This window comes from Opisthocomus hoazin, chromosome 6 (genome assembly GCF_030867145.1).
Source record: "Opisthocomus hoazin isolate bOpiHoa1 chromosome 6, bOpiHoa1.hap1, whole genome shotgun sequence".
Lineage (NCBI taxonomy): Eukaryota > Metazoa > Chordata > Aves > Opisthocomiformes > Opisthocomidae > Opisthocomus > Opisthocomus hoazin.
In genome coordinates, this window is record NC_134419.1 from 64,251,366 (window position 1) to 64,262,999 (window position 11,634).

At 66.7% G+C, this 11,634-nt stretch overlaps 3 protein-coding genes across 3 annotated transcripts; 1 reads left to right on the top strand and 2 right to left on the bottom strand.

Moving 5' to 3' along the window:
* Positions 1 to 350: 350 nt before the first annotated feature.
* Positions 351 to 6,023, bottom strand: ZDHHC16 (zDHHC palmitoyltransferase 16). The gene is made up of 11 exons (XM_075423566.1): positions 5,973 to 6,023; positions 3,776 to 4,347; positions 3,340 to 3,534; positions 3,039 to 3,127; positions 2,791 to 2,819; positions 2,452 to 2,585; positions 2,176 to 2,223; positions 1,514 to 1,599; positions 1,127 to 1,250; positions 982 to 1,052; positions 351 to 555 (listed from the first exon to the last, which is right to left on the bottom strand). Exons 2-11 carry the CDS (start codon positions 4,049 to 4,051, stop codon positions 441 to 443), a joined length of 1,167 nt encoding a protein of 388 aa, XP_075279681.1. The 5' UTR covers positions 4,052 to 4,347; positions 5,973 to 6,023; the 3' UTR covers positions 351 to 440.
* Positions 6,024 to 6,216: 193 nt separating this feature from the next.
* On the top strand, positions 6,217 to 8,581 carry EXOSC1 (exosome component 1). Its single transcript, XM_075424225.1, has 8 exons — positions 6,217 to 6,291; positions 6,627 to 6,742; positions 6,873 to 6,947; positions 7,513 to 7,601; positions 7,806 to 7,839; positions 7,971 to 8,021; positions 8,119 to 8,203; positions 8,325 to 8,581. Exons 1-8 carry the CDS (start codon positions 6,261 to 6,263, stop codon positions 8,429 to 8,431), a joined length of 588 nt encoding a protein of 195 aa, XP_075280340.1. The 5' UTR covers positions 6,217 to 6,260; the 3' UTR covers positions 8,432 to 8,581.
* A 444-nt stretch (positions 8,582 to 9,025) lies between these two features.
* PGAM1 (phosphoglycerate mutase 1) lies at positions 9,026 to 11,539 on the bottom strand. Its single transcript, XM_075423569.1, has 4 exons — positions 11,312 to 11,539; positions 10,733 to 11,007; positions 10,044 to 10,224; positions 9,026 to 9,958 (listed from the first exon to the last, which is right to left on the bottom strand). Exons 1-4 carry the CDS (start codon positions 11,448 to 11,450, stop codon positions 9,789 to 9,791), a joined length of 765 nt encoding a protein of 254 aa, XP_075279684.1. The 5' UTR covers positions 11,451 to 11,539; the 3' UTR covers positions 9,026 to 9,788.
* Positions 11,540 to 11,634: the final 95 nt, after the last annotated feature.

An 11,634-nucleotide genomic window follows, 5' to 3' on the forward strand; every position in this document is an offset into this window, starting at 1 on the left:
CGGGCCGCTCCAGTGCTCTTCTCTCTGTGGAGCAGCTCAAGGCGCTGCTGGTTACCAGCCCTTAACACCTCTTTCCACATTGGGGAATCGTGGGGGGACCTTCTCCTCCTCTGCCTCCAGAAGCATGCACCCCCCACCAGGGAAAAGAGCCAGGCTCCTTAAAAAAAAATAATATCTTTATTAGATGGTCCTAAAAAGGCTCCCTGGGGAGCGCTCGGGGGCAGAGGTGCCATCCTCTGCCCCATACCTGTGCCAGGGAGGGCAGCAGCTCTGCCACCTCTCCCCGGGGCTGCCTGCAGCCACCGCGGGGCCAAGCGCGGGCGTCCCCGCACCGCTCGGCGATCGTGCCAGCGCCTGCCCTGGCACCCGGGGAGCCGCGGTGGCGGAGGGGTCCCCTGTGCGCTCCCCCGCCCGCGGGGAGGGTCCGCAGCACCGGGGCCTCAGATGGCCAGGAGCGGGGCGCGCTGCCGGGACACGCAGGGAGGCAGGTCCCAGGTCAGGCCCGTCCCGTGGGGCCGGTGAGGGGACGGCAGCAGGACGCGGGTGAGCCAGTGCCTGTGGGGAGAGGGGGGAGGCCGCAGCAAAATCGTAGAATCATGGATTCATTAAGGTTGGAAAAGACCCCCAAGATCATCAAGTCCAACCACCAAAAAAATAAAAAGCTGGAGTGCTGCTGCTTCTCAGCTCTGCAGAGCCGAGCCAGGGCTTGGAGCCCGTGTCCCTGAGCTGCTGCAACGGCCAAGCTCCTCAGGCAGGGCTCTCCTGGCGCAGGGCCGGCCAGAGCCTGCCACCGCGCAGGGCTGAGAAGCCACACGGTCGCTGGTGCCCAGGTCCTCTGTACCTTGCAAAGCCCGGAGCAGCGCACAGCAGGGACGCTCACCATCCTGCTCTGCCCCAGAAGAGCCCTGATGTCCCAGCACCCCCACGCACCCATGAGCCACCACCTTCCCTCCGGGGCAAAGGGCTTCCCCAGGGCTTTACCTTGGCAAGTCCACGCCCAGGAACACCTTCCAGTTATCCCAGCTGCCGTAACTGTAGGGGTTCCTGAAGACCTGGAGGCCAGGCAGACACATGTCATGCCCGGCTCTGCCCCGGCCAGCCCTCCCGCTCCCCGGGCCGTGCTCACCTTGCCCTTCTTCTGCAGCCGCTGCCTCTCCTTCCTGTTGATGTGCCGCTCGATGCTGGTTTCCCCGCGGGTGATGAGGGCAGCGTGCCACAGCGTGAGGGCACCCAGGGCCAGCGCGACTGAGCTGGGGATGGCGAAGGACAGCAGCTGCACACAGGCCTTCCATCCCTGGTGCCACAGCTGCCTCCCCGCACCCCCAGCCGCGTGGGTGGGTGGGCTGCTCTAGTCCCCTGTGGCAGAGAGCCGAAATCCCTCCTCTGTGGCCCAAGAGCTGGCAGGGCAGGGATGTCTGGGCTAGAGCAAGCCAGCCGCGCTCTGGGGAGGTGGAGGGCGAGCAATGTCCCAGGGCAGAGGGCTGCACGCTGCTCCCCCCAGCCCCTGTGTTACCTGCACAGCACCCAGAGGTAGACCACGCTCTTGTGGAAAGCTCGCTGGCGGAAGGAGAAGATGGGCGGTGGGGTCTGGTAGTATGTCTGGAAAGGGACCAGAGAGGGGGGCATTACCCAAACTGCTTTACAGCCTGAAGCCATCCAGGGGACTGCTGTAACCCTCACCGATGCAGGGCTTGCACAGGTAGCAAGGACTGCGGCTGGAACCAACACAACAGCCGGGCGAGGGGGAGGCAGCCCGAGACAGCCACGAGACAGACAGCTGAGAGCCAGCACATGGGTGAGAAGCGGTGGGCTGGAGGTAAAGGGGCAGGGAGCAGCCGTGGGACCGGTCAGGACACCGTGGCTGGCGCTCGGGGTGAGATGGGACCGCATAGCTGCAGCTTGCCCAGGAGAGCGGGGCCTGAGCAGCACATGCCAAGCAGCTGCCACCAGCCAAAGCCCCTGGAAGGCAGGTGCACAGGGAAGCAGACCCCAAGCTGCTGGAGGCAGTGCCTGCAGCAGAGCTGCCCAGCCAGCCCCAGCTCTGACACAAGATGTGCACAGGGGCTGGTTCTGGCTGCCGGGCGCTCCTCGAGAGCAGGGCCCCAGGCAGGACGCAGCCTGCAGGGCAGCTCTGCTCCACACTGTCTGAGCAGCTGGGGGGCCGCGATGTCCCACCTGGTTGGCAGCCACCTGCAGTCTCTCCTTCTCAAGCAGTTTCATTCTCTAGGGGGATGGAAAACAGGGCACCAGTTACAGGTCTCAGAGGAGGGGGCCCTTCCCCCTCACCCCCCACGGGACTGGGGCAGCTGGGGGCCTCGCAGGAGGAGGGAGAGGAGGAAGCAAAGTCACTACAAGGCCAGGCCTGGCTCAGCTGTGTTCTGCACGCTCAGCCCGGGGAGCCCAGGCAGCCTCAGTGCGCGGCAGGACGAGGGACGGGGCCTGCCTGCTCACCTCGATGGCTGCGTAGGCGTCCCGAAACATCTCCCAGCCGCTGATGCTGCAGTAGATGCAGCCCATGGTCATGAACAGGCAGAAGGAGAAGAAGTAGCGGTGGTTGTAGTGTCCCACGCAGTTGTTTAGCCAGGCTGCCTCTGGGGTTAAAGGCATGTAACCGTGACAGACCACGGGCCCAAACCCACCCCAGGGACTGGGACGGTTCTTCTGGGCCCAGCATCCAGCACCCCTCCCCGTGCTGGCTGACTCGGGAGAGGAGCAGGGCAGGGAGAGAAGAGGGAAGCAGGGCCGGCTGCCCCCAGCACAGTGCTGCGGGTTAGTGCTGCAGAAGGATACGGCAGTGGTGGTCCATCTTCAGCACACACCTGGGAGGACGGAGAGCAGTGCCAGCGTCAGCGCAAGCACCGTGTTTGGGAGGGGGCAGGCAGCCCCCCCCCCAGCCCTGCAGGCTGTGCAAGAGACGGGGCAAGAAGCCAGCAAAGCAGAGGGGAAGGGGCTCCGGCCTCGCAGTGCAGCGGGGCGCGAGGAGAGGGGTCCCGGAGGCTGCCCCGAGTGCTGCGGTGGGTGGAGGGAGGGAGCCCTACCTGTTGCAGATGCTGCAGTGGTGGGTGCGAGCTGGCTTGGGGGCAATGCATTTCCTGCAGACGGAGACGCCGGTGAGGCCGTCCTTGGCCTGCGCATAGGGCAGAAGAGACTTGTGCACCCAAGCCCTGCTCCCCGCACTCCTCGCCCTCCCTCCCCGCAGTGCCCAGCCCCGCTCCCCCGATCTGGAGGAGGCCTCCTGCAACGACGCCACCAGGACGGTTTAGCTGTTCCCGGTGACTGTATCGTAGCTGCTCCCCAGCGCCCAGCTGGGAGAGGCTGCACTGCCAGTCGGTGCCTCACCTGCGGTGGATGCCCGGGTGAGGTGGTGATGGCCATGTAGTAGTGGAAGACGATCATTATGAGGTTCCAGTGTCCGTAGGCGAGGTGCCAGCAGATCCAGGCAGGAGTGTAGGTCTGCAGGATGAGGGGCAGCAGGCAGATGTACACAATGGCCACGATGGAGCTTGTCAGCCCGATCACCAGTGCCACAAACACCTACGGGAAAGGGGCCTGGGTCACTGGCGCAGGCAGCACCTGCCCCATGCTGCCTAGGGAGAGGCACAGGCGGGATACGGCTGCAGAAAAACCGAGCCACACGCTGAGGTCCCCACTCCCCTCCCGCCTAGAGCACAGGCAGCCCCGAGACTCAGCTGCCCCAGCAGCACGCTCGCCCTGGCACCCAGAGCCGGGTGCCTCCCTGCCTGGTGAGGGTCCTCGCCACGCCAAGGATACTCACCACGCCGAACCAGCGGGTGATGTGGTCCACCAGCCAGTAGACGGGCTCGAAGAGGGAGTCAAGCACCACGTCGCCGTTGGTGAAGGAGTTGTAGAGCAGGGAGCGGAGGCAGAGGTGCCCGTAGTGCCACAGCTGCTCCGCCTGCCGCACCAGCTTAAACCGCCGCCGCCGGCCCAGCCGTAGGCACTTGAGGAGCAGGCGCATCACCGCTGCAAACGTCCGCTGCCGGCTCCTCATCCCTGCCGCAGCACGCCTGGGGGGAGAGGAGCTCGGCATGGGCAGGCCACCCCACTGCCCCTGAGGAATGGTCTGCCCTCCTGGACGCGCTGATGTCAGTCTTGCAGCTCGCTGCACCGACTCTGCAGGGCAGGGGCCTCTGCCTCACCCCACATAAGGATGCGGAGCAGGGAGAGCTGAGCCCAGGCTCCCGGAGGCTGCAGGACCGCTGTCGCTGGGACGGCTCTCTGCGTGGAGCAGGGGGCACAGGCCCCTCGGTGTCTGGGCTCAGATGCTCTCTGGTCCCATCTCGTCTTTCCCGGCAGGGAGGGGACCGGGGGAGCGACACGGAGAGTCTGACTCAGAAGAAACCAGAGAAGACACGAGCATGCAGGATGCTGGGCCAGTTCCAGGGATGATCCCAGGCCCAGCCCTTCCCAACAGGTTTGGGAATGGGGGAACCCACACAAGACACACACAGAGGAGCCACGCCAGGATTACTCTTCTTTCCCTGGTCCCTCTCCTCACCCCCAAAAAGCAGGGCCTGGATGCTGCTTCCTTTCACCTCAACCTCTGGACACCGCAGAGGCCACCCTGCACCTTTCCCAACCTCACAGCCCCACTCCAAGAGTCCCAACGCTTTTCCCCTTTCCCTCGCCTGGATCCAACTTGGACAATGTCGCATGCCAGCAAAGGAGTGGCCTAGGGGCAGCCCAAGGCCAAGGCAATGCTCTGAAGTTGTCCCCTGCTCACCGAGCCCCTCGTCCCACCTGAGAGCCGTGCTGGGAGCGAGGAGGAACCCGAGCTGGCCCAGCAGCTGGGAAAATGATCTGCGGGGCTGGGGCCCCCAGGCCTTCGTGTAGACAGGGCCCATCAATATTAAGCAGCGAGGCTGCCCCGGGGTCCTGCCAAGGCACGTTCTGAGCCTGGGCCAAGCGCTCACCTCGGCACGGTGCCAGGTGACGGTGCCACACTGCAGAGCCTGCCTAGCAGGCAGCGGCTCTCTGCGCTGCCGTGCCCACAGCACAGCCCTCAGGGAGCAGCAGGGAGGGTAAGGGCAGGAGCTGCACAATCTGGATGGGCTGTCCAGAGGAGCCAGGGGCTGCCCTCTGCCCTGCCAGACGAGCACGGGGCAGACCCCAAGGCCGGGAGCAGCTGGACACAAGGGCACCAGACCCGCCAGCCCAGCCCAGGCCACAGGTATGGCTCCTGCCCAGGTTTCCTGCACCTTGGGAAGGGAGAGGTGGGATACACAAACCTCAGGGCCACCCCCTGTCACACGCTTTCCCTTATCCCTGCCCAGAGCGTTCTTCTGAAACACATCAGGCATGAAGCGCAGCAACCACTCCCTGCTGTGCAGCCTTTGGGTAGCACTTGTCCCTCTGCTTTCAGCATGGTAAGAGACAAACTGTTCCAGTCAGCGGCAGGGCCGGGGGTCAGCCCTCCCCTCCGAACCCACAGCACCTCCCTGCCCTCACCGAACTCTCCTCGCCAACAGCAGCTGAGCAGGCAGCCCGCAGGGGAGGGAGGCAGCCAGCCTGCCCCAGGGCAGGACCCTGCTCCGTCCCCAGGCACCTGCCCGCAGGCAGCAGCACAGCCACAGGGCAGAGGCCCCAGCAGAGCCCAGCCCGGCGGCGGTGGGACGGGACACCAACCGCCAGCACAGCCGAGCCCACGGGCAACCCAGAAGCCCGGGGGGGGGACACCCGAGACCCGGCCCTACACCAGGCACAGCCAGGGCCCGGCCTCCCGCCGCCCAGCCCCGGCCCCGGGGCACCCCCCAACTCCGCAACGCCCGGCCCAGCAGCACCCACGGCCGCTCCCTGGCACTCAGCCCCGCCACACCGGGCCCGCCGCACCCGGCAGCCGCCGGCCCGCGGCACCCCTCACCCGCCTCCCGGCCGCTCACAGGCCCACACCTCGCCTCCCCCACCCCCCCGGAGGCCCACGGCCTCTCCCGGCCCCGGCCCCCGCCGCCGACCTGCCGCCCGCGCCCTGCCGCCCGCCGCCTCCATGCCCGGCGGCCCAGCCACCCTCACGGCCCCCACAGGCAGCGCCCGCCGCCCCGCGCACTGCGCCTGCGCGCCGGCCGCACAGAGCATGCCGGGAAGCGCCCACTGCCGCCGCTGGACTACAACCCCCAGAGGGCAGCGCGCCCACGCTGCGTTCCTGTCGGGGAGAACCAATAGCCACGCCGCTTACATCGCCGCCTTGCTGCCGAGGACCAATAGGGCAAGGGCTTTCTGCGGGCGCACTCCTGGCAGGGAACATGGCGCCTCCCGCTCGGTACTGCGTCCCCGGTGAGCGCGGGGAAGGGGAAGGGCGGTGGGTTGCCGGGGGTAGGGGAGGGGGTTCCCAGGGCTGGGGTTTGCTCGGGGTAGGGGGCGGCGCGGAGCTGGGGGTACCGGGGGTAGGGCGGGGGGAGTACGGGAGGGGGCGGCCCGAAGCCGAGGGGCCGCTGGGGGGGGGGTCTGTGTGGAGGGGCTCTGCCCCGGGGGGTGCGGGACGGGACCGGCCCGGCTGCGGGCGGTGACCGACCCGCCGCAAAGGGCCGGCTGGCAGCGGGCACCGTGCCCGAGGGCAGGCCCGGGGCGGGAGCAGGGTGCCCCGGCAGCCCCTGAGCACCGGTCCGCAGGCGAGCGGCTGTGCAGCGCGGAGGAGGCCACGGCCGGCAGCGGGACTTACATCCGGCACGGCTTCATCTGCGCCTCGCTGGCCGGCTGCCTGGAGAAGAGGAGCGAGGACGGCGGGGTGAGCAGCGCCGCGGCTTGCGCCGTCCTTCCCCAGATCCGGCTGCCGGGCGCCGGCGCTGTGCGGCCCCTTCCCCAGCTGGGGAGCAAGGCTCTGCCCCGAGCTCACCCTCGTCTCTGCTGCCCTGCAGCTGCCCGTCGTGTCGGTGGTGAGAGACACCGAGTCCCAGCTCCTGCCCAGCGTGGGGACCGTGGTGACCTGCAAGGTAGGGCGACAGCAGCCCTGGCAGCCTCTGCTCTCTGCCCCGTCCTGACCTTCCTTTCTGCGTGGGGTGGGCTGAGGGGCCCTCTGCACAGCTCCCAGCAGGGCAGAGGCAGCCCAGCAGCTCCGCTGGGTCCCTTGCTCACGAATAAGCCAGACGTCGGCATGGGGGACACCTGCCTCTCGGCTGGCCCTGCACCAAGGCTGCGGGGAGGTTTTTTCTTTGCTCTCCGTTCCAGAACTTGTTCTGGGGTGGAGGGCAGTGCCTGGGGTGGCACAGAGCAGGGATTGGTTTCCTTGTGGTCCTGATGGCAGGAGAGGGACCAGGGTCACAGCAGGTCTCGGCCGTATTCGTGTGTCTTGAGTTGCACGAGTGTCATCTTCCCCTCCTGGCTCGCTGCCGGGCGTCCCCCTCCGCCGCCGCTGCTTTGGCCGCGGGGAGGAGGCGGCCAAGCGAGAGGCGAGCTCCCTGCATACAGTCCTGTCCCGCCTGCCCCCTGCCCTTTCCCTGCCCACAGCAGGGTGCAAGCAGGCCCCATCTGGCACCGATTCCATTCGCCTTTCCCTAGGTTTGCAGCATTAACTCCCGCTTTGCCAAGGTGCACATCCTCCACGTCGGCTCCACGCCACTGAAGTCCACCTTCCGGGGGACCATACGGTAGGGCGAGGGGGCCGGATTCCCCACCAGCCCTCAAGGCGGGAGGGGTGGGGGTGAGCTTTCCCGGGCAGGATCCGTGCCCCGAGCACCGGGCAGGCCTCCAGCATGTCCTGGCGTGCGCCCAGGGAGGCCAGGGCCGCTCCTGCCAGAGGCCGGAGTCGCCTTGGCTCTCTGGCGCCCAGATCCCTCAGTCTCCTTTTTCAGGAGAGAAGACATTCGAGCCACGGAGAAAGATAAGGTCAGTGAGGCGCTGCTGGTGACTGTGCTGCTGCAGCTGCCCCCCCCTTTCTGCTGGGGGGGGGGCACTTGTCCTGCCGCTGCCCAGCACCCCGACGCGCCGCGCGGTTGTCCCTGCTCTCTCCTGCGCAGGTGGAAGTGTACAAGAGTTTCCGCCCTGGTGACATAGTCCTGGCTAAAGTCGTATCCTTTCCCCTCGGGGTCCGCCGGGGACAGGGGGTTCAGGGGGTTCGCTCGGGTGCCCCCGGGGAGGCTGTTCCCTTAACCCCCACCTGACCAGATCTCGCTGGGCGACGCACAGTCCAACTACCTGCTGAGCACAGCGGAGAACGAGCTGGGCGTGGTGGTGGCACACAGCGAGGCCGGTAGGGACAGGGGCCCGCGCGGTGCCGGTTCTGCCCCATCCGTCCCCGCAGGGCTGAGCCCCCCAGCCCGGGGAGGAGCCGGGGTTTGGGAAGGGGAGCCCCTGACGGGTGCTGTCCCCAGGGGCGCAGATGGTGCCCATCAGCTGGTGCGAGATGCAGTGCCCGCAGACGCACACCAAGGACTTCCGGAAGGTGGCCCGCGTGCAGGCCGAGTTCCTGCAGACCTAGCACCCCGAGGGCTGCCGGGATGGGGTCTGCGGGGCCAGCGCAGCCCCCGGGCTCCAGCCTCCCCCACGCCCACAAGAGGCTGCAACAGCCGGACGGGCCCTTGCTCACAGGACAGATTTTCTATTTGCGGACAATAAATATTTTTCGAGAGCTCTGTGCTCTGCTCAGTTGCGGCCCTGAGGGGCGGCCGGGGCTGCCTGCGGCTCCTGCAGTGGAGCTGCTGCGGGGAGGACAGCTTCCGCAGCGCTGCGGCTGGGAGGAAGCATGGGTTCCTGCCCCAGGGAAGGGGAACAACCCCGTGGCCGTGCCGCAGCGAGCCCAGCGGCACAGAGCGGCGCTGGCTCCAGGCACTTGCCTCGCCACGTTGGTTTCCCCGCACCGGTGTCAGGTGCGGAGCAGAGCTCGTCTCCCTGTGCTGGGAACCGGTGCAGGCTGTGGCTCAGCCCCAGGGGCCCAGCCTGCCGCCAGGGACAAGGGCGTGCTGCGCCCCAGCCTTGTCCTCACAGTGGGGACACACACCTCCTGCAACCCCCGCTGCCTCGCAGGCGTGTAACGCGGCCCCCCGCGTGGGGCGGAGGTAGGCCGACACCTTGCCACTGCGCATTGCTCTTTATTGAAGTGGAACGAGACAGCTGCTATTGTTGGACAGTTACACCAACCCCGCGCAAGCCCGGAGGGGGAGGCCGCAGCAACAGGGCCAGGTCCACGCGCGTGGGATGGGGCACAACGACACCTGCTGCAGCAGCAGGACGAGGACGGGCTTGGCTGGGGAAGTGTGTGGCGGACATGGACCTCCGGCCGGCAGGCTCCCTCCCTCGCCCTTGTCTGAAGGCAATAAGTTAAAGCAGGGGCTGACAGAGCTGGGTCCAGAGTCGCGAGTACGACCCTTGGGTGCTGCACCACACGCACCAAAATACAACCCTTTCAGTGTCCACCCGTCCCACCCCTTGTGCCACACACCCACGAGGGCATGGGGTACCCAGCTTGGTCGCTGCCGGCATTGCACTCACCCCACTGCTCCCGGGACGACTAAAACAAGCAACAAAACTACAGTAACCGGGTGATGAGAGCTGCCAGGGAAGCAAAGCAGATGAGGCCCGAGGGCTGGTGTCGCGGCACAGAGAGGTGTGCAGTTGCTGCCTGGCTGAGCCAGGGCTCCCCTGCACACCAGACCTCCGCGGCCCTGGGCCCCCAGGCTGCCTGCAGAGCGGAGCCTGGTCCCGAGGGAACGGGCCTAATCCTGGGGAGCTGCTCCAGCCGTGCAGCTCCCAGTTCCTACAGCTGTGGAGGGTGTGCACAGAGGGGTGGGGGGCGGCGGGGGGGGGGGCTCTACTACATGCTAGCCTGCTGCCCGCCCTCACTTCTTGACCTTGCCCTGAGCAGCGACGGCCTCCATGGCCTTGCGCACCGTCTCCTCATCCCCCAGGAACTGCATGGGCTTGACGGGTTTCAGGTTCTTGTCCAGCTCGTAGACGATAGGGATGCCGGTGGGCAGGTTCAGCTCCATGATGGCCGCCTCCGACATGCCTGTGAACACAGAGGCACTGTCACTCATGGCCCTGCTCGCAGTGCCAGCCGGGGCAGCAGGGAGATGCCTGCAGGGCTGACGTACCTTCCAGGTGCTTGACGATCCCACGCAGGCTATTGCCGTGGGCAGCAATAAGGACTCGCTTTCCCTCTTTGATCTGCGGGACAATCTCCTCATTCCAGAAGGGCAGAGCCCGGGCAATGGTGTCCTTTAAGCTCTCGCACGTCGGCAGCTGGTCCTCTGTCAGGTCAGCGTAGCGACGGTCCTGGGGGAACAGCCACACTCATGCAGCAGCCCAATGCAATGTAGGAAGGCGGTGGCAGGGCCTTCACCCCCCCAACCCCAAATTCTCCACCTGGGGACCTGCTACATGTAAGGGAAGCTGGGCTTGGGAGCAAAGAAGCGCCTTGGAGGTTTGAGCCTGTGCTTGGCTACAGCTGGGGCTCTGAACCCCTCCTAGGGAAAGTGGCACATCGCTTGTTCTGAGCAAAGAGACCAGAGCAAACATCTGTGCATGGATCATGGGACTAATGATTAACAGAGGTATCGTCCCATCTGCTTTGAACCTGTCTCTACAATGCCCAGGGGTTCAGCTCCGCAGGGAGGGAGCAGGACAAACTCAGCCCAACGCCAGCCAGCACCACACACAACAGTCCTGGCTGCTGCAACGGAGGCTGAGGAGACCTTGTGGAGGAAGCCAGAACATGCTGCAAGTACCTAAGGTGGCTTTTAGGAGCCTCCCAGCAAGGTGAACGAAGAACAACGGGTCTTACCTTGGAGATGGTGCTGTAGAAGGGGTGATCAGACTGCATGGGAGGCGGAGGAATGTCGTACGAGCGCCTCCAGATCTTCACCTGCTCCTCTCCATGCTTCGCCGCCGTCTCGGCCTTGTTCAAACCGGTGAGTGCCCCATAATGCCTCTCGTTCAGTCGCCAGGTCCGGATAACCGGTAACCACATCTGATCGATGGCATCCAGGACGGTCCAGAGGGTACGGATGGCCCGCTTCTGTACCGAGGTGAAGCAAATGTCGAACTCGTAGCCGGCATCTGGGGAAATAAAAAAAAAAAAAAAAAAAAAAAAGGTGAGTTCCGGGCTTTACACAACCGGTGAGGGGCCAAGGGCGGTGGCCTCACCGCACCGGTACCGGTCGCTTCCCCGCCGCCGCCGGCCAGGCGGGGAAACGACCGGTACCGGAGAATTCCCCCCCCGGCTACCTGAGGCTCTCCGCCCCGGCACCGGAGGGCCCCCAAACCACCTCCATGAGACCCGAGGCGGCCGCACTAGGCCTCACCCTGCCCGCAGTGCATGGCCAGCCCCCCCCCCCACCTCCCTCACACCGGTCACCGGTACCTCGGAGGGCCTCGCCGCCGCGCCGCGCCTCTTGCTGCCCGGCGGGGCTGAGATCGGCATCGTACCAGCCGCTGAAGCGGTTCTCCAGGTTCCAGGCGCTCTCGCCGTGGCGGACGAGGACGAGGCGGTAGGCGGCCATGGCGGCGGAGCGGAGCTGAGGGGAGGACGGAGTGGACACGCGCGCGCCCTGCCTCTCCTCACGCCGCCGCCGCGCGCGACTGACGCTCCGCCGGCGCCGAGGCGGGGAGGGGGGGGGGGGGGGGGGGGCTGGCGCACATGCGCGGAGCGGCGGGCGGGCGGAGGCGCACGTAGCGCATGGCGCG